This window comes from Colletotrichum lupini, chromosome 2 (assembly GCF_023278565.1).
Source record: "Colletotrichum lupini chromosome 2, complete sequence".
In the NCBI taxonomy this organism is placed as follows: Eukaryota; Fungi; Ascomycota; class Sordariomycetes; order Glomerellales; family Glomerellaceae; genus Colletotrichum; species Colletotrichum lupini.
In genome coordinates, this window is record NC_064675.1 from 828,380 (window position 1) to 851,405 (window position 23,026).

The 23,026-nt window shown below is 53.3% G+C and overlaps 7 protein-coding genes across 7 annotated transcripts; 1 reads left to right on the plus strand and 6 right to left on the minus strand.

The window, feature by feature from the left end:
* Positions 1 to 627: 627 nt before the first annotated feature.
* On the plus strand, positions 628 to 7,739 carry CLUP02_02626 (DEAD/DEAH box helicase; the record flags this gene model as incomplete). Its single annotated transcript, XM_049281656.1, has 17 exons — positions 628 to 680; positions 772 to 953; positions 1,019 to 1,101; positions 1,166 to 1,550; positions 1,607 to 1,766; positions 1,820 to 1,970; positions 2,140 to 2,272; positions 2,326 to 2,541; positions 3,431 to 3,450; positions 3,526 to 3,614; positions 4,314 to 4,414; positions 4,479 to 5,447; positions 5,502 to 5,609; positions 6,050 to 6,178; positions 6,233 to 6,394; positions 6,457 to 6,496; positions 7,640 to 7,739. The coding sequence occupies 17 exons, from the start codon at positions 628 to 630 to the stop codon at positions 7,737 to 7,739; spliced, it is 3,081 nt and encodes a 1,026-aa protein (XP_049138799.1).
* A 1,138-nt stretch (positions 7,740 to 8,877) lies between these two features.
* CLUP02_02627 (AAR2 protein) lies at positions 8,878 to 10,416 on the minus strand (the record flags this gene model as incomplete). Its single annotated transcript, XM_049281657.1, has 1 exon — positions 8,878 to 10,416. The coding sequence occupies one exon, from the start codon at positions 10,414 to 10,416 to the stop codon at positions 8,878 to 8,880; it is 1,539 nt and encodes a 512-aa protein (XP_049138800.1).
* A 214-nt stretch (positions 10,417 to 10,630) lies between these two features.
* On the minus strand, positions 10,631 to 11,359 carry CLUP02_02628 (uncharacterized protein; the record flags this gene model as incomplete). Its single annotated transcript, XM_049281658.1, has 1 exon — positions 10,631 to 11,359. The coding sequence occupies one exon, from the start codon at positions 11,357 to 11,359 to the stop codon at positions 10,631 to 10,633; it is 729 nt and encodes a 242-aa protein (XP_049138801.1).
* A 2,742-nt stretch (positions 11,360 to 14,101) lies between these two features.
* On the minus strand, positions 14,102 to 14,320 carry CLUP02_02629 (uncharacterized protein; the record flags this gene model as incomplete). Its single annotated transcript, XM_049281659.1, has 1 exon — positions 14,102 to 14,320. One exon carries the CDS (start codon positions 14,318 to 14,320, stop codon positions 14,102 to 14,104), a length of 219 nt encoding a protein of 72 aa, XP_049138802.1.
* A 1,239-nt stretch (positions 14,321 to 15,559) lies between these two features.
* On the minus strand, positions 15,560 to 17,413 carry CLUP02_02630 (uncharacterized protein; the record flags this gene model as incomplete). The annotated part of the gene is made up of 4 exons (XM_049281660.1): positions 15,560 to 15,588; positions 15,643 to 15,996; positions 16,250 to 16,442; positions 16,688 to 17,413. The coding sequence occupies 4 exons, from the start codon at positions 17,411 to 17,413 to the stop codon at positions 15,560 to 15,562; spliced, it is 1,302 nt and encodes a 433-aa protein (XP_049138803.1).
* Positions 17,414 to 17,958: 545 nt separating this feature from the next.
* On the minus strand, positions 17,959 to 18,804 carry CLUP02_02631 (uncharacterized protein; the record flags this gene model as incomplete). The annotated part of the gene is made up of 3 exons (XM_049281661.1): positions 17,959 to 18,417; positions 18,493 to 18,537; positions 18,592 to 18,804. Coding segments are annotated over 3 exons (717 nt in total), but the record flags the coding sequence as incomplete, so codon positions are not given.
* Positions 18,805 to 22,530: 3,726 nt separating this feature from the next.
* CLUP02_02632 (uncharacterized protein) lies at positions 22,531 to 23,004 on the minus strand (the record flags this gene model as incomplete). Its single annotated transcript, XM_049281662.1, has 1 exon — positions 22,531 to 23,004. A coding segment is annotated over one exon (474 nt), but the record flags the coding sequence as incomplete, so codon positions are not given.
* Between the last annotated feature and the right edge of the window lie 22 nt (positions 23,005 to 23,026).

The following is a 23,026-nucleotide window of genomic DNA, read 5'->3' on the forward strand; positions in this document are numbered from 1 at the left end:
CTCGTGACTTTGGGGGAGTGGATAAAGTCTCCAGCTGAGGTTTTGGCCGGCAAAGGGACCTAGATAAGCTACGGATTGATCTTCAAGAGCGAGCAAGGACAGGATGGAGTTGGTGGCCATCTGCGTATCGATTCCCAAATGGTGTAGGTAGGTAGGGTGTCGGCACGATAGGCAAATCAAAAATGGCTTGTTTTCCTCACCTCTCGCTCAGATCACTCATCCTTTTCTTGCCAGTGAGATACTGAGCCTCGAGTGAGGGTCATGCATATAAGAATGGCAGCCTTGGCGATATCTTTTACGTGATGTGTGACTAACTAGTAAGGCGCAGGTCACAGTATGGCGTGGGAACACGACGAAGAGTTTTGCAAGTCGGACGTTTAATTGAGGTGAGCAAAAACTAAAGGGTGCCCCGCCCCCACTTGAGTGACATCTTCGACCCGCGACCGATCCGTCGTCAGCCGTGCCTACCCCGTCCTCCGATGATGTCCGATCCGTCTGCACGGAAAGAAGCTCCGGAGAGTCGATTGCTACCTAACACGTATCAATACTCTTTCTTGCCCAAAAACAGGATCCCAAACCCGCGAACGTATCTCTGACTAGTCCGTTTTGCTCCCTACACTGGTCACCATGGTTCAGGGACGAGTTCTTGTCATTGCCGGCTCGGACTGCTCCGGCGGAGCGTGAGTACACACACATTCTTCATCTCCAGACTGCAACAAGATCTGGGGAAAGCAAATACAGAGATGGGCTTGCTGACGCGGCAATCCAAAGAGGCCTGGAGGCGGACCAAAAAGTCATCGCGGCGCATGGCTGCTATGCCATGACGGCCACCACGGCGCTGACGGCGCAGGACACGACTGGAGTGCACGACATTCACCACGTGCCGCAGGAGTTTCTTCTCAAGCAGATCGATGCCTGTATCGGCGACATCGGGGTGGACGTCGTCAAGACTGGTGAGATTTGCTTCATTTGTAGACTGTATCTGGCCCATGGCTTTAAGCAGCTAACTCAGAATCAGGCATGCTGGCTTCGCCTGCTACGATTGAGACGGTTGTCGAGGCTCTCAAGAGGCACAAGGTCCCCAAGGTCGTCGTTGACCCGGTATGAACACGTCATTTGCAGACTTTTGGATAGATAACCCAGAGTTTCTTACAAACTGCCACAGGTCATGATCGCGACCAGCGGCGCAGAGCTGCTCCCTCGCGAGGCCGTCGCCGCGTTGCTGGAAGGCCTGCTCAAGCTCACCACCGTCCTCACGCCAAACATCCCCGAGGCGAAGCTCATCCTCGAGGACTCGGGCCACGCGCCGGTCGAGGTAGAGAGCGTCGGGGACCTCGAGGCGATGGCGAAGGCGGTGCAGGCGCTGGGGCCCGAGTGGGTGCTCGTCAAGGGCGGACACGCGCCGTTCAAGGCGGATTTGACTGTGGCGAAGAGCGAGGAGGACAAGGCTGTTGTTGTGGATGTGTTGTATGGGCACGGCGAGTTTTGGCACGTGCAGAGCCCGTATCAGAGTTCGACGAATACGCATGGGACTGGGTGTTCTTTAGCTTGTGAGTTTGGGTAAGAGGTCGTGGTTAAGTATGATGAGTGCTAATTTGTGTGGCAGCTGCTATTGCATCTAATGTGGCAAAGAGTCTTGGTGTACCGGAAGCTGTCAAGTCGGCTTGTCGATACATTGAGGCCGGGATCAAGACTGCTCCTGGGTACGGAAAGGGGCATGGTCCGCTGAATCACTTTCACTCTATCCAGACGCTGCCCTTTGCACCGTAAGTCTCCTTTAAACCGCTGGTATAGGCAACGAATTGACTAAAGTCGATAGTGGGCGCTTTATCGAGTACATGCTCGAGAGACCGGATGTCAAGGATGTTTGGAAGACCTTTGTGTATCACCCATTCGTCATGGCCATGGGAGACGGGACGCTGCCCATGGAGTCGTTCAAGCAGTATCTCATCCAGGACTACCTCTATCTGGTACGTGTGCTATGATAGCCGACGGAAATTCTTGGTAACTCATTTTCTATCTTAGGTTCACTTCGCTAGAGCCAACGCGCTGGCTTCTTACAAGGCGAAGAGCATAGCAGACATCTCGGCCGTAGGTGTTGCCCATGGTTCTGGAGAGGTTGTGTACTGAATCATCTAGGGTGCCACAATCGTCAACCACATAAGTCGTGAGATGAGCCTGCACATCGACTACTGCAAGGGTTTCGGCATCACGGTGCCTGAACTCGAGGCCACAGAGGAACATCAAGGCAAGTCCTATCTTGTGGATGTTGGTCCCCCTGGGGAGACACACGAGAGCGAGACTGACAAAGGACCACACATACAGCCTGCACGGCGTACACGCGCTACGTCCTCGACGTGGGCGTCAGCGAGGACTGGATCGCGCTGCAAATGGCCCTCGCGCCGTGCCTGCTCGGATACGGCGCCGTGGCAAAGCAGCTCCACGGCGACGTCAAGACGAAGCGCGAGGAGAACACGTACTGGAAGTGGATCGAGAACTACGTCGCTGACGACTACGTCGGGGCGGTGAAGACCGGCTCAGGTTTGTGGAGATGTTTATTTTCCTCTCATGGTCATTATGGTTGACTGAGTCGTTTTGTTCCTTGCTGACTGAGGGGGGTTAAATCACAGACTTAATTGAGAGGCATGCCGCCTTGCAGAGCCCGTCGAGTATAGAGCGGTTGATCAATATCTTTATTCACGGCACAAAGGTTGGTTTTGATGTTTGTTGGGCGGGGTGAAGCTTGGGCTAACTGTGTTTCAGATGGAGATTGGTTTCTGGGAAATGTTTCCCTACCGGTGAGTTTTGACGAGCAATGTTTACCGGTGAGCTGGTAATGGAATTCTGTCGGTGAATTTTCTTGCTCGGTAGACAAATAAAGGCTCTGCAATTGGAGCGGATGCCATTCAATAAAAGACGATGGAGAGAGGACAGGCCTTGAACTGGAAACGGGTGTAGCAAGATGGAGGGAGGCAAGGATGGTAGCCCCTACATCGCGTTGCTGCCATCTTGATACTCAAACAGCCTCATAGATTGTGGGCGAAGTTTCTACTCCTACCTCACACAGTATTATTTCCCTCCTCACCTTGCTTCAAGTATAAATTAGCTAGACGTTAGATCGGGCAAGAGAAAAAGCCAAGCATTACTAGTCGGACTGAACAGAAGCTTCCACTGTCATCTGATGCATCTCGCCGTGCTTCCTTCCTTCCCTTGACTTCCCGCCGCGGGTGCGCATGCCGTCCCAATTAGTACTGATACCAAACAAGCAGCAGTCAAAGGGTTCCCTTGCACCGCTTGTGCTGAAGCTCGCTCGAGGCCAAATGATTTCCAATCATTCAAAACCAGGTCTCCGCAATTCGCATGCAAAAGTCTGGAAGAAAAAAAAAAGCTGGAGACCCCCCGGTCCAAACCGAAGTACACTGTACCACAGTCACCGTGGACGCCAGCAAGGTAAGAGAGAGCGGCAGGAAAAAAAAAACAGAAAAAAAAAAAGTCAAGAACCTTGCTGCTGCTGCAGGTGTGCAGTGTGCAGATTTGGCAGAGGTGCCTTATCGCGAGTCAGATCCACCATCTTATCCGAGCGATAAAGGCAGTAACAGACCCACGTGCATCGGGTACGTACCTTTTTCGCCTTAGCAGGGTCCTTCTGGTAGCGGTCGCCGAAAAGTTTTGGGCAGGCAAAGAAAAAAATTCACCCCGGGACCGCCTTCCCTCGCGCTCCCCAAAACCTCCGACCCTCCTACTCTTTTTCTCCCCTTCTTTCATCTGCATCCCTCTCTTCCTCCATCTCACAATCCTCCATCCCCCTCCCCTCAACGCATCAGTTCTCTTTTCGGTTCGCTCCAGAAAAAGAGTTCACTTCGCGTCTTCTTTCTCTCCCCACGGTCTTTCCTTTGGCATCGCTCAAGCAAGCGAAGCACCATTCACGACAATAAACACTTCGCGCGCTCTTCGCAACTAGCAAACATGTCCTACGGCGGCGGATACGGCGGTGGTGGTCGCGGCGGCGGCGGCTACGGAGGAGGTGGCTACGGCGGTGGTCGTGATCGTCAGGATAGAGGCGGTCGCGATGGTGGCTACGGCGGTGGTGGCTATTCCAACGGGTAAGCATTTCTTTGACTCTATTCTCAAACACGTCGGCCGGGTTCACGAGGCGGCTGTTGCCTTGGCGCGACACCGCTCGTAGTGCCACGATGCTTTTTCCCGAATCTGGAGCGTGGTTTCTCAAAACGACTCCAACGCCAGCTTCAGCATCTAATAACTTTTTTTTTTTGATTCTGTCGTCAACATTATTGCTAACTGGTCAGTGACAGCAATGGATACGGTGGCGGCGGCTACGGCGGCGGTGGTGGTTTCGGCGGTGGCGGTGACCGCATGAACAACCTTGGCGCTGGTCTTCGCACACAAGAATGGGGTTAGTTGATTCACGACAGTATACACCAGCAACGCGTTTACTGACTCTTTTTTTTCTTGCACAGATCTTTCCACGATGCCCAAGTTCGAGAAGTCTTTCTACAAGGAGCACGAGGAGGTGGCCAACCGCAGCTCAGAGGATGTTGAGTCCTTCCGTCGCAAGCACCAGATTGCCATTGCTGGCAACGATGTCCCCAAGCCCGTCGAGACCTTCGACGAGGCTGGTTTCCCCAGATATGTCATGGACGAGGTCAAGGCTCAGGGCTTCCCCGCTCCTACTGCCATTCAGTCCCAGGGTTGGCCCATGGCTCTCTCCGGTCGCGACGTCGTCGGTATTGCCGAGACTGGTTCCGGAAAGACGCTTACCTACTGCCTTCCCGCCATCGTCCACATCAACGCCCAGCCTCTGCTGGCCCCCGGCGATGGCCCCATTGTCCTGATCCTCGCCCCTACCCGTGAGCTCGCGGTCCAGATTCAGCAGGAGATTTCCAAGTTCGGCAAGTCTTCCCGCATCCGCAACACCTGCGTTTACGGTGGTGTCCCCAAGGGTCCCCAGATCCGTGATCTCTCCCGCGGTGTCGAGGTCTGCATTGCCACCCCCGGACGTCTCATCGACATGCTCGAGGCCGGCAAGACCAACCTGCGTCGCGTCACCTACCTTGTTCTTGACGAGGCTGATCGCATGTTGGACATGGGTTTCGAGCCCCAAATTCGCAAGATCATTGGCCAGATTCGCCCTGACCGTCAGACTCTCATGTGGTCCGCCACTTGGCCCAAGGAGGTTCGCGCTCTTGCGTCCGACTTCCTCTCCGACTTCATCCAGGTCAACATCGGTTCCATGGACCTGGCTGCCAACCACCGCATTACCCAGATTGTCGAGGTCGTCAACGAGAGCGAGAAGCGTGATCGCATGATCAAGCACCTCGAGAAGATGATGGACAACAAGGAGAACAAGGTTCTCATCTTCGTTGGCACCAAGCGTGTCGCTGACGAGATCACCCGTTTCCTTCGCCAGGACGGATGGCCCGCGCTTTGTATGTTGTCTCATTCTTTTCTTAATCCTCTGTACTCTAGCTAACATTTCGCAGCCATCCACGGCGACAAGCAGCAGAACGAGCGTGACTGGGTCCTCGACCAGTTCAAGACTGCCAAGTCTCCCATCATGGTCGCGACCGACGTCGCTTCGCGTGGTATTGGTGAGTATCATTCCCCCCCAATCTACATGGCAACTTCCAGCAGCCTTGTGCTGTACTTTACTCTTATGTCTAGGGGCTCTCTTACTTGCGCACTCTTGCCTGATGCATTCGTGTTTCCTTGGTTCTCTCTGCTCCTGTGTGGAGTCTTGGTCTGGTGTGCAGCCGTTGGCTCGCTATACTCGCTGTTCCACCCTTGTGCCTCCCATTTGCCTATGGTACAAGCGTGGATGTGGCAATTCTTGATTCGCTCAAGCTGTCCCCAAGATTCCCCAAGCCCGAGGACCCGGTACATTGAACTTTCCAGGATGGCATTTGACGCATATGGACTGCCCTGTCTTCGACGGAGTGAAAACAGCCTGATATATTTATCAAACAAACGTGGTTCCCGGCTGGAACGTTGCTATACAAACCGTGAGGCGTCTGCTAACCCCTTGCTCAAGATGTTCGCAACATTACTCACGTGCTGAACTACGATTACCCCAACAACTCGGAGGATTACATCCACCGTATTGGTCGTACCGGTCGTGCTGGTGCCAAGGGTACCGCCGTTACCTTCTTCACCACTGACAGTCAGTTCTCCCCCTTATCTGTCATATTTGATCAAAGCGCTAACTTTCTCCCAGACTCCAAGCAGGCTCGTGACCTCGTCAACGTCCTCAGAGAGGCCAAGCAGGAGATTGATCCCCGTCTCGCTGAGATGACCCGCTACGGTGGCGGCGGCGGCGGTGGTCGCTACGGCGGCTGGGGCCGTGGCCGTGGTGGTGGCCGTGGCGGCGGTGGCGGTAGTACGTGTTTTCCATTCTCCCAAAGTCTAGTGGCCTAATCGCTGACCGGACTTTCTTCGCAGACAACGCTAACAACGCTCCTCTAGGAGGCGCTCGTCGTTGGTAAAAACCTTGCCAACCGGACCATCCTAAAGGCGAGGTGACTCATCATGCGGCGGCAACTTGCGCAATTCTCATGCAAAATCGGCGTTCACGTAGACGGGGGTTTTAGACTCGAGGTACCCGGGACACGTATCTGTGTCTCCTTCAGTCTGGTATTCCTCCACGGCTGTTTTCATTTTCCTTGAGTGTTTTCTTTTATTTGCCCATAACGGTTTGGGGCTTGTGTGCGATATCTCTTCAGGCATGGTCAAACGTGGATCAGGTTGAACAAAAAGTTAAGACGGAATCGGAGACGACACAATGATTGGTGTCGTGGACTGCAATAGAGATCCTTGTGGGGTCCCAGTCACTTTTGATGCTCTTCCATGAGCAAGAATGGATGGCTCAAGTCGAAAGCTCGACAGGTCGTAAAATGCATTAGATGACTGTGTATATCAGACATGGCCCTGTCGAGGGCGGCTTACTGCTCAAGTAGTAATAGGAAGATCATCTCATGATAAGACTTGAATATGTTCATGCTTTCTACTAGACATCTTGCGTGATAGCCTTCTGATGCTGCTTGCTACAGTTCCCTTGCTATGATAAAGCACAAGTCATGCCTCACTGCCAGCTGAGGCTTGGGGATTGGGCCGCCTTATTGGCACTAAACCAGTGTTCCCATTCTCAGATTTCCGTGTCGACCCCAAACTGTTGGTGTTGCTTTTGATATTTGACCTCCTTTGCAGCGTGATCATTATGATTTTAGTCCGCCATCCACAGACTTGATGTAGCGCCCCTGTGAGTCTGTTTCAAAGGGACGATGGATGACTGGGACGATGGATGACTGGGACGGTATGGTGTTCCACCCAAATATAGCCCTGGAACCGAAATGGATATTTGTGATGCCAACCAAGTGCACCATTGTCTCGTCGGACTGCTTAAACGTACTGACCAGATCATATTGTGCTCCTACACGTCCATCCCTTTAGGGATCTACGCCCCCCCCCCCTTGGGTGATGGAAGTCTCGCCAGCAGTGTGCTGAGTGCAGCCCACCACCACCACCGCCAACCCCTTTCTCTTCCCCAACTCTATCAAGTGCATTTTCTCTCTCTCTGTGTGTGTAATCAGTTATCTGAGTGATCATGTGGGGAAGTAATGTATAGGAGCCGGGGGCCCAACTCTGATAGGGACGAGGAGGAGGAGGAGGAGGAGGAGGAGGAGGAGGAGGAGGAGGAGGAGGAGGAGGAGGAGTACAGTCATTGAGTGTTTCTGATATTTTGTCCGTTCTAACTCGCGCGTTCAACCTCGTCTCCCTGAGAGAAATGTAGGTGGACACCACATCTTGGTCACAATACGAGTTCTTCAAGCCACACGATGTTCTCCTCCATGGTCTATGGATTGCAAAATCCCAAGACGTGAGAAAAAACCGGGTTTGTTCATGTGACAGCTATTTTGATGTCTGGACTTCCAGAGTAGAGCCAGCTCCATCCCTCCCGCCGTCTCCGAAGGGGGCGGAGGGGGGTCAGTTCTAAATGTTATCCACTGAGTGGCGCCAAAAACGGCCAACAAAGAACAAAAGGAACGAGCCAAAGAATGACAAGACTGGCCGGCTTTTATGTAGCTGTCATTTGAGGATACGATATCAAAAGAAATGCGAAACATTCAAAGCCTTCCGTCCAAGTCAGCAGGTCTCTCCTACGGCAATTAATACACCTGCAGACAAAGGGATTACCCTCAACCCCCATATGGTGAACCGCACCACAGTTCATTTCACAACTCAAAATAAACACATCATGTAGCAAATGGATGATTCCTAGCTGACATACAGTCATACAAAGTAACGGCCTATCAAAATTACCAAGCCATGAGTGCCATATCACCTATAATCCTCCTTCTCACGCGCCAGCCTATACCACAGACGCAGACCTAAGCCATCCCAATAGCCCTTGAACAAGCCATAGTCGGGAAAAGGAAGATAATTGAAATTCAAACAATGCCATGGCCCAGACGATCGATGCTCAATGCCCCGAAATAAGAAAATGCCAAGAAGAAACCGACACCTGAAAACTCCCCGCTGAATGATGCTGAATGACGATGCCCATCCTTTCTTTGATGCCCATACTCAAAAGTCAACATGCGTCATGCTCGAGTTGCGAGACTTTGGTCGAACCATATCAATGAACGAGGTTCTTCGAGATGAGAAGCGGCGAGGCCTCACACCCACGGGCCGAACCGGAGACAGAAGCGGGTTACCAACGGTATCTGTGCCAAAGGTGCCCATATCGGTGGTGCTTGTGGCAGCGGTGTTAATTCCCTTGGTGCCGTTGCTGCTGCTGGCACATGACTGTGAGTGTCGACGACGCTTCTCCTTTGCTTCCAACCAGCGCCTGACCCCGGAACCCTAATCCCATGAGACGAGGTCTTTCTGCTTTCCGCTCTCATCCAGTTCAACGACCACAGCAGCGAACTCGCCACGTTCATCTTCGGCTTCAAGGTCGTCCATCTCAAGCTCGACCTCTTCTCCGTCCTCTAGCATGGTCTTTCCCTTTCTGAGATAGTCGCTCCTGATATCCCAGCCAAACTTCCAAACCCACGTCTCGAGTTCAGAGAAGGCCTGACCGACGGCAGCCTGCTCAGGAGTGGCAAGCGAATTGAGGCCGAGGAGCACTTCGTTGAGTCGCCGCTTGTAGACAATGAGGGCCATGCGTAGGTCACGGGCATATGAAGGACCGTAGTCGAGAACAGACCCATCGAGGTAGCGTTCGTTGTAGACAAGCTGAGCCGTAATGGTCTGCAGGAGCGAGCGGGCCAGCTCCGGGCGCTTGAGAGGCAGTGTGTAGCTCTTCAAGATGACGGAGACCAGCATGTGCCACCACTGCTGGATACACGCCTCGTTGCCAAGATGCATACCGACGATGAAGGCAAACTGGAGCTCACCGACAACGTCATCGTCGGTGGCACCGCTGGAAAGCAAGTGAGCAGTCGCATCAACTGCCTGCTCAGTACGCTGAGCGCCGACACTCTCTGCATCGTATGTTTTGGCACCCTGGCTAAAGGTAAAGCTCAGCTCTGTGCTCGCGACAACACTGGGCATTCTCTTTTCTAGCTCGAGCTCAGCGGGAAGCATAAGCGCCCCCCTCACGCGGTCCGAGGTATGCACAGCCCAGTCACTGGCCTGGCGGGCGGTAATTCTGCTCAAGAGAGGCGCGGTGATGGCGTTGGTCAGCTGTTGCCAAATGTTGGTGTTTCTTGCGAACTCGGGCTCGGGACTGGAAGAACCGGATGTAGCCGATTTGACGGTGGCATTGAGAGCGCGGATCTGGTAGGGGGCCAGCTTGGGGTAAATGTCCTGGATATTATCCTTTTGGAAACGGGCTTCAACCTGGCTGGCGGGCTCGCCGATGACCTCGTTGAACTTGTCCCATTGCATGACGTGGATCTTCTCGGTGGCCGTGCTGATGATCCAGAAACCGGAGCGCGTGGTGCTAGCCTCCGTCTCCGAGACCCAGAAGAAATGGGAGCCGGGAGGAATGTCTCTTACGCCGACGAACTCGCGGGCGGTGAAGGAGACAGAATCGTAGCCCACGGTGAAGTGAGCAGGCAAGTCCATGACAAGGACAACATCTCCTCCTCCAAGCTGGTGTTCATGCTGAGAGGCCTGTGGGTTGGCGCTGGCGGCGACATCGAGAGACTCGATGGGTGCTAGAGGCGGGGGCTCGTCATCGTCGGGAACGGTGTTGGGGTCCATGGTGACTTGTTGCGACAGGGAGGAGTCGACGGGCTGGTGTACGTGCAAAGAGCCGAGAGGATGGGCACCGGTGACGCGGATGGATTTGCAGGATGGAGCTCTGGTGGAGACGGAAGAGTCGGACTTTGGCAGGCCCGAGTTTTTGAAAATGGCGGGCCGGAGAGGGGCGTCGATGGAGGCGCCGGCGGTCATCTTTTTGGAGATGGTGGGAGTGGTCCCCACTACCGTCCGAACCTTAGTTGAGAATCGTCGGATAACTCGAGGCCCGGAGAAAATGCGGCCTAATTCTGATGGGTATCAAGCGAATGATATAGCTGAATGGCTGTTACGAAAGCGACGTGTTGCTGAAGATTCTCGAGGAAGAGCTAGTCGTTGTTGGAAAAAAACAGAGGCCCACCGAGGAATTTTATTGTTGTGCTGGCGATGGAATGGGGTGCGGAAGAAGAGTGGGCGGTGAAAAAGACGAGGGAAGAACGAGTGACAATGATGCAGCTCGGGGCTGCCTGGAATGGCCGTTGGACAAATCCAGCCTATGAAAATACACTTTCTTGAGGAAAGTAGGTATCCGTAGGTAGACGCCGAAGTAGTTGGAAAAACGAGGTGCAGTTGAGAAATATCGAGCAGGTCGTCTGTAGCAGTCAAGGACAAGGAGGTAAGATAAGGTTGAGGTTGTTCCGGCCAAAAGACGCGACGGAGGGCACGCGGGGCAGCAAAGCAAGCCCTGACGCGACCGGATTGCGAGACCTGGAAGGTACAAAAAAAATCCAAGAGCAATGGAAAGAGAGAGAAAAAGATCGAGAAATGTGACCCTGCCGAGGCAGCAACCAAGATTTATCAACGTCTGGTGCGGCCTACCTAACTCTTTCCCTCCCATGCTTATCCATCTTGACCTCCCCCCTTCCTTCCCCCTCCATCTCAACCGGGGGATTCCTTCCCTCAGACAACGATGAGGTAGACAGCAAATTTCCAACAAGAATAGACGGGTCCAGACCTTCCCCTCATCTAGCTTCGTTTCCGTTCGAGACAATGCGGCAACCCGGCGAAAACAAAAGGAAGGAAGGGGCCAGAGGGTGTTAGGTATGCGATACTTTAGCGACTCGTATGCTGCTGTCGTATGCCCGCTGTATCGGTACATGTTCCAGGTTTGAGAACTGCAGACTACGTCATGCGTAACCTCTGCTAAGATTACCTACCCATCTCACCTGGGTGGTGTGGTGTGGTGGTGGTGGTGGTGGTGGTGGAAGGTGGGAGAGGCGGAACGACACTACCGGACCGCCAGGGCCGCCAAAATGGAGACTCAGCACTGTAGATTCTCAGGTCCGTAGGCTTAAGTATTGGAGCGCCTCGGTAATGAGCTTGAGGTAAGCAAGGTGGATTGTCTTTTCGAAGCTTCAGGAGACTTGGGTGACTCGCAACCACAACGCAGACGAGCGAGCCTCAGAGCAGCGTTGCAATCTTACCAGGTACTCATTCATCGCTCCAGGCGAGCACCTACCTCAGTGCATGACCGTGGTCGTGGGGCGAGGAAGCAAGCCAACGAGAAACGTCTGGGTCGCAACTTGGGAGAAAGAGTGCTTGCTACCCTTCTCTAGCTCCCGCCATGAATGTCAAAACAAGACCCGACTGCCATCCCGTTAATCCGTCCCAAAAATTGGGGTCAGGTGCGGAGGACGAACAGCGGCATCGATACGGGTACATATAAACCGACAAACAACCCAAAAATGCCCACCGTCCACTTGGTGGAGCATCCACCCGCCGTTCGGTTCCGTAAAGCAACCAACGTCTTCTTCTCCCGTCTCTTACCCTCCCGCCCCGCCCCGAAGCGACATCCGTAATCCTCCCCATCCCCACACCTTCCCCCGGAACTCGGAAAACCCGCATCTCACAAACAAACCACCACCAGAGAAAACTCCCCACCACCACCAACCCGTCCACGATATCCGTAGAAGAACCCATTTTTTCTCGCCCATGCATCCCATGGTCCCTTCACGTTACAATTGGGGGCCAAAAAACACAAAACAAGACGGGTGCTTGACACGTGTACCTGACATTAAGGAAAAAGGAGACTACGGGATGTAGTTTAAACGCAATAAACTAACATGAACGCTAGTATCATCGACACCAAGGATTAAATGCGGAAGAAAAAAAAAGAAGCATTCTTCACCTCCTGCATCTTTAACCCTGTGCCCTGCCCCCGAATTCCCGTCACCACCCCGCCGTTCCATTCACTCGGGTTTTCCATTTTCCAAACCATAAAAACTCCACAACCGCGTCGGCGCCAAAAGGCAGCAAGCAAACTCAATCAAAAAAACAAGAGCCCATATGCAGGGTCTCGTGTGTTTGGCGCGGCCCCCAATACAACCGTTGAGCCACCAACGGGAAAAAACAGGGAAAGAGGGGTCCGCTGTGCCGTCCTGTTTAAAACCACAAAGGTGACCTGGTGTTTGTTTGTTTGCTTATTTGATTCCTGTACCCGGAGTACAACACAACCCAAAATTTAAACAACAACAAAAAAAAAACCGGCCGTTTGGATGCAGCACTTCGCACCCTTCGGCGTGTTGGTTTTCTGGGTGGGTGTGTGTACGTGTACGAGGAATACCTTGAGCGAAGTGACTTCGATAATTGACCCAATAATCATTTCGCACCGTCGTCGCCGCCCAAATAAATTCAACGTAGGTGCACATGATGTTCCTTCTCTCATACGCACCCCCTCTCACCTGTATCACCGACTGCATCGCTCCTTCCTTACTCAATGTTCCATAAGGTTGTGCTCCCTCGCACTTCCCTCGTCATCGCATCTGAGCCAACCAGCATTCCGTCGGAAAAGAAGCACTGCGTTGACTCTATTTTGAACGCCAACGCCAACACCAACACATGCTCACCGACTCTTTTCCATCCTAGACATCCACGACATCCCAATCCCTCCACCTCGAAAGGAGGGGCAGAAGCAACGCCTCGTTGTCACCAGCAAGTCTGTCCTCACTCTCCAACCCCACCGAATCCTGCATATGCACAGAACTCGAAAGGAAAACATCGATAGAAGCAGAGAGGAAGGCAAACAAGCAAGCCGAAGGTTTGCACAAGCTTTTTCAAAAGAAGCAGCGGCCCCTGTCAATCACCCGTCAATAACCAGAACTCTACTTTCGTCCTTCCCTTCCCCCCCCTCTTCTTCCGACTTTGCCTTTCTTCTCTTGAAGTGCAGATGCATTATAAGACCGGGAACCTTGGAAGTGTATTGGCTAACAAACTCCCGGAACTTCACATGTATGTCCGGTCCCGCAACTCAAAAACTCTTTTCGGCGGCCTCTCCTGTTCTCTTGTCCTCTCTTTCTGCCTTTTCTTTTCCCCCGTTACTGCGATACATACACCTTGACAATCATAGAGACCCTGAGAATAATGAGGAAAACCAAGATGCCACCTCGAGAGCTTCACTTAACCAGGTCCTCATTCCAAAACTCTTCACCAACAACCAGAGCAACAATCCCATTGTCATTCGTCAACCAAACACCCCTTCCTTCTACCTTATTCCATGCGGCTATCCGCACCGCACCTATGTCCTACCACAAACAACCCCTCATTCACATCAACGTAAGAATAAGCAGCGCCACTCATCCATCCCCATGTCACCACGGCTCCCACACACGTACACACACATACTCTTCCACACACACACACACACTCATGCACACGCGAGTAAACCGACCGACCGACCGACCGACTCCCGTAGCGTCAGTTACACATAGATCCTTTCTCTCCGAGCCAACCTACTAAGCCAAACCCCAGCTTAGCTTCCCTCCCCCGCTCCTCCCCTCCCCTCCATTCCCCTCCCTCCCTCCGCCCCAGCCTGCCTTACCTACCAGCGCTAGCTGACCCAACTCTACACTAAAACCGTTTGGCGAGAAAAAAATAAAATCCAACACCAACACCAAACACCAACACATTGGGAGCGAACCAACAAACCACAAAAGATCCTAAACTGAACCCTTGTCTCTTTTTCCCCGCGAAATCCTTGTCGACCATGCATGTAAGAAGTGCAATGCCGCTTGATGAAGGAAAATAAAACTAGGCTTGCAAGGGGAATGGTGCTACCAACCATTACGCCCACACTTTGCCATCTGCGTCATTGGACGACGGTTCAGCACCGATATATCCTTGCCCCTCCCCCCCCCTTCCCCTCCCCCAAAATGGCAATTCTGCAACAATTCAGTTTGGCCTTCAGCTTCTTTCAGCTTTCAGCCTCACTGTACACACGGTGTTCGTCCAATTTTGACTCCTTGGTTTTTGTCATTGCAGGTTTGGGTAATTCATCACCACTCACAGCTTAGTCGTGCTCAGTTGTGAGTTACATCACGAGTCAGGCTGCCATGTAGGTATGTAGTGCTGTGAAAGAGGTGTATTTTCTCAAAAATCTTTTACATTTCCTTTTCCACCGCGAAAAAGCAAATCAACTGTCAAACGCATTCTGTCGACGCCCTGAACGTCCGTGTATGTATAGGTATCTCGGCCACTCCAAAGGTCCGTCCTTGCCAATCCTGTGCTTTCGCCCTCTACTGAGAAAAAAAGTCCCCATTTTCCGAAAATCCTTATCGCCATCCGAGAAGAGCAGCTCCCTCGAGGGACCTAAGTCTTGAAAAGGAAAAAGGTATCGTCTGCAAAGGATGGAGAGTTGGGGCGTCGATCGTGCTGAACCCCCCAGGCATCAGGCCGGTCGTCCTTTTCCCAATCATCACAGAGCATCTTTGTCCTCGATTGCTCGGGGCAAGACTGCTGTGAGATCAATGCCGAGCCCGTGACGTCTTTCAGATCGGAGCCGGTTTGCGCCCATGTCAAGAAACCCTCTCCAAACTGAGACCATAAATGGCCAACCAAAGCGAGCCTCCACCCGTTTCGTCAAATCATGACCCCTCTCAACCGTTCTCGTAAATGCAGAAACCACACCGGTCCAAGGAAAAAGCCGTTGCCCAATGCATCATCTTATGTGGGGAAAAGAAAACCGAGGAAGAAACATCAGCATCGCATCGCGATGTCAATGATCAAGCCTCAGACGGGTGTGCCTGAGGCGCCTGTGAAAATGTTGGTAACGCATCGAAACCATGCTGTGCGTGTACTCGATCGAAACGTGAAAATCCCAAAGCCATCAAGTGGCGGATATCGCTTCGTAAACCAGAATTTTGCCGCGCGTCTAGTAGCCGAAAGAAACGAAGTTGAAAGTTCGTAGTATAGACATTTACGGATGTGCGGCTGTCGTCGTGTGAAAGGGAACCCGATAATGTACAAGCTCATCTCCTCTTTCATCATTACGGTTGGGTCCTTTTCGTTGGCGTATCAGCCGTCCTCAGTGGCTTGAAGCCTGAGCACCGTTATCTGCCTATACAGTTAGTTGGCCGAGGTCAGTCACACGGACGATTCGAAACTCACGTGAGTTGTACATGCTCTGGTTCGGCTGGCCGTAGGGAGACTGAGGTTGGTAGTTGGCCGAGTACATGTGGGAGCCGTTGTACTCGGGCAGAGGCTGCTGCGCAACACCTCCAGACGGGGGCGCAGGGTACTGCGAAGGCTGATATCCGATGGGCGGCAACTGGACCTGGCGACCAGGCGCGTATGCAGAAGCTGACGATGAGCCATCGGGTGCAGACTGAGGATCACCTGAACCATTCTGGGCAGCGGCCTGTGCAGCGGCCGCAGCTTGACGCTGACGTTCGTCCTCGGCCTTGCGAGCGGCCTCCTCCTCCTTCTTACGTTGCTTCCATTCCTTGCGAATTTCCTTGAACTCTGTTTCCCATAATGTTAGCCTCCGTGAATTGCGACAAGAGTGTCTTGACGCGTTTATCGTAAGTTTGTCGCGGACACTAGGCCATGTGCATGGATGGCACTGGGTCAAACAAGCGAAAAACCACGGCTCGCTAAACTGCGGGATGTACGACGCTAGTCCCGCGTACCGCTTGGCAGCGTGAACGCGAACGCGATTTCGACAAAATTCGCCACCAGCAACGACTCGGGATTTAGATTGTGCAGCAAAACGTACCTTCAGGTGTTCTCTTCTGTCCGTGAGACTGCATTGTGACGTGTGCGTTGAGATGGTTCAATGTGCCATAAGCCTTCTCGCAGCCATTCCAGCCGCACTTGTACATGCGCTCAATCTCCTCATATCGTCGACGGGGTCGCTTGTGCTGCTGGGCACCGGGAATTGGAACGAAAGAGTATACCTGGTTGCCAAACTGTTACGTCAGTACACTGGTTCCTCCATTGGACGACATTTCGCGCGTGTGCCAGTCTCCGACCCTGCGCCAACGGCCGTGCTGCCAAGTTAGTTCTGAAAGAACCCCCTCTCTTTGGATGGTTGCCTCTCAGATCCTGCAGCGCAGAGCACTGCTCGGATGAGTTACCGTAAATAGAGTCGGCGCAAACTTTTCCTCCTGACGCGCTGGCACACCTGAATTCATCGCCTGCTACCTTCACTTACCTGACTGGGTCGTCCCTGAGGAGGGGCAGAGCTCGGTGTCGGGGGAAAGACGTGGCTTGCGGGAGTCAGGGGACCGGCGCTGTGTTGGCCGTAGCCGGTCCAATCGGGACGGGGTTGGTAGGCGGGATGCTGGTAGGAGTGCGACATGTCTCCGGGGGGAGGACCGTAGGGAGAGTGTTGTCCGTACGCGTAGGTAGGACTCGGCGCCGCTATCGACGGATCTATGGGTACATCGTGGTCAGACTTGGCCAGAGGGACCTGATGGTTACGGCCATCTTGCTGGGGCAAAGACGGACTGCTTGCTTGTTGCGCCATGCCTCCGCTGCCACCGTTGTGGTTGCTAGCAGGATGGTATGATCGCTGAATGTGTTCAGGGAAGGATCCTGACCGCGCAGAAGGCGGGTAGACGCTGTACTCGGAGGTGGGCGTCGCTGAGGTAGAGTAGTTGCTGGGGCGAACCTCTTGTTGGGTCGCGTATTGCGCAGCAGATGCGTGATCTGCAGATGAACCTTCAGAACGGGTGTCGCCGCAGTTGCTTGGGTAAGGCGAAGGCAAACCTGACTGCGAGTACTCGGTAGCACTGCGTTCCATAGAGGTGCTGAGCGAAGTCAGGAGCGAGCTGATGGCAGCGGCTTCTGGGCGGGAACCTCCAAGCTGTGGCGAGCCTGAAGAGAGCAGTGATGCGTGGTTGTCAACGAACTGGTGTTGCGTTGGGACCAAGAACATGCTACAGTTCAGAGGAACGTCTTGGGTCGCAAAGAATTGGCCGGAGAGTCCTTAGTTCTCAAGCCAACGGGGAAATGGTTCGCAGGTTCGTGGTAGGCGGTTCCTTTTCTCTTCTTTTCCGGATGCAAGAGCGGTCGATGGGATGGCTCAGGAAGCGGTCTTTCAAGTAGCGGGAGCGGGTTGGGCTTGCACTTGAAGAACGAAAAGAAGGATAATGGAAGAAGTAATAGTAGTAGTAGACAAGTGATGTCGGGAGTGAAGTGAGACTTGAGGCGGCGCGACGATGGTGTATAAAGATGGCGGCCAAGATAGCGCGGGCCACCCAAGGGCTCGGGTTTATGGTTAAATGGGGATGTGATGACAACAAAGTCGCTAGCCACGGCCCTGAGCGAGGATCTCTCAAAGTGGCAAGGATAGCGTTGTCTTTGCCAGATCACGGAAAGGACGCCTCTTTTTTTTTTTTCTCTTTCCTCTGGCTCTTACTCGCTTTGGCTGAGAAAGAGGTTGACGGTATTGCCTGGGGAGAGCGACACTAAAATAGTGCGCTAAGTAGTAATGGATGGGCTGGGCTCTCCGCTTGAGTTCAGGCCGAGCGAGTCCTTAGCGTCTGGATCGGAGATAGGACAGGGGTGGGAAGGCCCACGAGCTGGGTGTGTGTATGGAACCTGGGCCAAAGGCGGCGAACAGTGCCGTAGGCGTATGAGAGGGTAGGTACTCCGTACACCGAGGAGAGGGAGACTAAAGGTTGAGTGGGGTTGGCGAGGAGGATGGGATGTCGAAGGGTTCCTCTTTGCGTATAGCGTAGGGTGTGCCTCTTCTTTGATCGGGGTTGGCGTGTGTCTGGATTTGGCCTGGTGTAGAGGTCGGGACCTGACTTGACGAGATGGCAGATGGGAGTCCCGAGAAAGCAACTGACTCTTGTCTGATCTGGCTGGCGGGATGCAGGAGACTGTGGGATGCAGGTGCTGCAACGCAGAAGAAGCGACTGAGCGCGGTGTGCTGCAGTGCGGAGGAGGGTGGTGATGAGTTGGGTGATGCGTTGGTTGGTGCAGGAGCAGTGCGCACTCACTCACACGCAGCAAGAGCGAGGAGAATCTGGTACAGCCAGCACAGCTTTCGACAGGCTGGGTGAGGTACGGTAGTGTCGTGTCGGGTGATAGAGAGAGGTGTAGGAATACTCCGTAGACTGTATGTACGGTAGCTAAGGTAGCTGAGTGGTGGGTGCTGATGCTTCGATGCTCGTGCGGTAGGGGGGCGTGGTTGACCTTGGCCTTGGTACGAAAGTAGGTACGTAGTCTACGGATACTGGAGGGCGAGATGGGTGGGTGAGTGGGCTGGTGGGCACGAGTGGTGGCGGAGGGTGGATGCTCCTTCCTCTGGTCTTTCCGACTTTACTCGACTTGACGACGTCGACGAGTGAGGTACGTGCTCGTGCTGCCGCTGCCGCTGCCGAATGCTGGAAGCAAAGAGCGTGCGTGCGTGCGTGCGTGTGTCTTGCGTAGTGCGTTTTCCCGTGGTGCTAGTCAGAGGAAAGAGAAGTAGCGCGCGCGGGCGGAGCGTGTGAGTGTGTGTATGTGTGTGGTAGTGAGATGAAAGAAGAGCGAGATGAAGATGGGGTAAATTTTTTTTCTGTTGTCGAGTGAGCCTCTCTTACTCTCTGAGTTCTGGCGCGTCTGGTCTTTCTTTCTCTCTTTCTCCTTCTCGCTCAGCTCGGTGAAGCACCAGTGTGTGGGAAATGTGAAGGGGGAAGGCGAAGCTAAGGAAGGGGGTAAGGGGGTAAACCCAATGAAGGTTTATGACGAGGGGAGTTCGATCTTAGCGCCGTTCCCGGGAGGAAGACGAATTTAATACTTGCGACGGAAGAGGGATAGGAAGAATGGGGTAAGCTTGAGAGAGAGGAGAAAGAGAGAGAGAGAGAGAAATAATGGAACGCCTGAATGACGGGTCAGCGCGAGGGCTGATTTGCAGCAGGTGGAGACGCGTCGACGGGCCTGTGAGTGTGCGGTGGGCAAGGATGCGTTGGAGAGTGGAAGGATGAAGGGTGAACCGTGAAGGGGGTGAAGACTGGGAGTGAAGGGGTGAGTGAAAGTGATGGACGAGTGAGGTGGAAGGGTGAAATCCCGGGAGACAGACACCTCCAGACTCCAGACTCCAGCCTTCAGCTCCAAGTCGTGGGTATGGTTGCCTTTTCCAAGGTTGTTGCTCTTGCCCTGCCCAATTGGCAATGCTTACACTACAACCCAGAGGCCAGAGCAGAGGGGGGCCACCTTCCTCTGTACCTTGTCTACGTATAAGATAAGGTGTCAGGTATCTACGGAGTACGGAAGTATCAGACTGAGCAGCAAGGGCAGCAATTATTGGGATACCTAGGAAATGGAAAATTGACGACGAGACTGCTCCGAAATGTAACTGGGCAGACGACCGAGTCTGGGGGAGTGCGAGCAGTGATTGGTGAATTGGCACAAGATGGGCATGGAAAACACACACCCAGAACTTCAGAAGAAGAGCCGATCAAGCAACAGGAGGGCGAGGTGAGCTTTCTTTTTTTTCTTCTTTTTTGGCATTTGTCCTCTCCGTCTATCCTCCAGATCTTCCTGTCTCCGTAACTAGGCATTTCCCTTTCTCTACTTTCCTTTGCAAATGCCCAATTGCAAATAGAAGGGTAAAATCCATGTGTGAGGAGTAAGGACTCAGGAGTATAAGGAGCAGAGACCAGGAGGTACGTATCCTCCGAGGTACAGACGAGGTCGTCAGTTGTATCATCGTCGTCGTCAGTCGTCGTCGTCCCTCGTCTTTGAGGTATGTGAGTTGATAGGTGACTGCAGCCGTGAAAGATGGGGAGAGCATGCGCCCTGTGAAGGTGGGTGTGAAAGAAGGCTGCAGTCCCAGCGACACGGTGTAGAAGTAGGTACGTACCGATACCCCTGTCACAAAATCTTGGAGACTGGAGATGTCCCCCCAAAGTAGATAGGCGACAGGTGAGAATCATCCATGTGCTTTTCCTCTGTCTCCCACAGGGCTGCTTGCGTCGGGACCGGGGGGGTGAGGTAAAAAGGTAGGGTGAGGTTCAGACTTCACTGCTCGCTTTGCAGGGGTATGCCTCTCGTGCCTTCCTGGGAACTTTCCTTACTGCTAAAAGCATCCTGGCTGTATCCGTCCGTAGGAGGAAGACATCAAGAGCGTCTTTCGGTACGTAACTGCGTACTTTGTGCTGTTGGCTTCCAATTCTTTCTGCGGTACGGAGTACGTACCTACATACCTGCCTGTGGCCTACCCCTCCCCCCTCCTTCCATCGCAGTCGACACCCAAGGTAGATAGAAACACAGTACTACGGTAGACATTCGAGCCTAGTAGACAAACGTAGCTGGTAATCATACGAGCTGACAGGTGGCAGATGAGGTGGCAGATGGCAGGTGCTTCTAGGCCTTTGACCGCAGTGTCTGAAGATTGGTGTCGGCGCGGGCGCTCGCAATGTTACGCTACGGATCCCGGGTACAGGAGATGAATTATGGTGGTGGTGGTGATGATGATGATGATGCCGATACTGGGGCATGATGAAAGTGCGCTTCGCAGCTAAACCACCTTGGGGACGCATGTCCTCTGCGCGCTAACTCACTAGCTGAGGATCCCTTAGCTTGGCGACGCCGCTTTCTGGATGCCGGGACTAGCCAAAAGTACGGTGGCTTGACTGAATGACTTGAGACCTTGGCTGTGCGTATGGCGTCGCTTCTTCTTTCACTGCTTGCTTCGCGTTTTCTTGGTCAGCACCTCGATTCCTCATCCAGTCTTCCCATCCATTGGACGACGCTCGACTCCGACCGGAACAGGTGAAACGATCGAATCAATGAAATGACCAAACCTCCTTTCTTGTCTGGACTCTAGTCTCTGGACACTAGACTCCAATGACTCTAGATAATTCGCAACAACCTAGAGATTACTTGTCGCGTCGCGTGTCAGATTGATATTGCTCACCCACAGGCTCGATGAAGCTGTTTGCCGTTGAACTAACTGGCTGGAACGTGCGCCTTCCTTGCACTTATTTTGCTTGTCGTCTTAATAATCTTTGGTACCCCAATCCTCCTGGGATGCTCGTAGGTGCCGGGAAATTTGCTAATGCCCTTGGAATTCTATGCACGTAATGCTTATCGCCCATCAAAGAAGGAATGAGAAATGTCATATAATAATGATATTATTCGACCTGGAATTGACAGCATGTCGGGTCCAAGGTGTGGCCCGTGGAAAACCGAAACCCGAAAATCCCGATGAGAAAGATGACTTGGCTCCCGTGACCTATGTCTCGTTGGTTGTATCGAGTCGTCGACTAGGAACTCGGTCGATTCGAGTCAATGTCTACGAAAATCGCACAATGGCATTCGGTCTTGTTCTCGGCTCTCAGCGCGTGACGGAGTCTGCCGAGAAGAGTTGATTAAAGGATTCCACTGGAAAGAGCAAAAAGCTTCTTTTCTTTGCCCCCAACTTGGTCGCTACCTAGACCTAAAGATCGGGACCCCTTCCCGAGAGCTACCTATTGCAGCTGCCCGGTGTCGGATCCGCCGTCTTGACTCGCGAGCAGGGGTCGACGAGAAACATACAAACAAAGAATTACTGCGTGAGAGACGTCGATTACGGACAAATACCTGATTAGAGAGTATTGAACGAAACGTAACGTACCGTCTTGACTCTTCTGTACTCATCGAGGAAAAGTCCAGGATGCCGTGTGTCTATGGAATAGGATGGGTCGGCGATGACTTGCTCCGTGATGCAGCGGTCGGTGTGGATTTTTACTGGTATTTGGATTTCCATTTCTCAATGGAGGAATGATAGTTGAGACCGCCCCTCCCCTTTCACGACGCCACACCAAATGCTTGGAGAGAAGGGAACAAGATGGGTGGTGCCGGATGGCCCATTGTGGCCGAGAGTAGAAAACGCATTCGGGCCTGATCCTAGTCTTTTCGAGGACGTGAGCGCTCCGTACTCAATACGCAGTCATGATCGCTGTGCAATATCTTCCTGCACACGAAGAGCTGGTTAATAACAAAGGCGGCGGTCATCGTTGTGCAGGCCTGGCCAGCGAGCAAAGCCGCGTACGAAGGTAGGTAGCTAGCAGCAGCGGACCGTCAACCACCGCAGTTGAGAAAGCAAAGACTCAGAGAGCCACAGCCACGAGAGCGTGGCAGCCAGCGAGCAGGGCCCCAACCATGAGAATCGAGAGCCCTTGTTCCCTGCTCAACCTTTGGGATTTTTACGGTCGAGGTTCCCAGCGGATGGGAATCAAATAGTTGTGGCGGCGAGAGGGGGCGTGTGGCCGGTGAAGGGCGTGGCAAGCCATCTGACTGGCTGGCATGACATCCGCACGCACTCCCAAGACATGCTGTCCGCGGTACGGCACAGCCAGTCTCCAGAACACGACGACATGCCGAGCTGGATGCTGCACGACCTGCTTCTGCACCTCCGGATGCGTGGCACTCCCTCCAGACGGCAAATTCTAAGGCTTGGGCATGGTCTTGGCCATGATTTCGAGCAAGTTCAAAACTTGCGCAATGCCCTTTGCTCCTGAAAGCATGCCTAGGCGCACCACGAGTGTACCGTCTTTCTTGTGTCTTGTATCTCGTA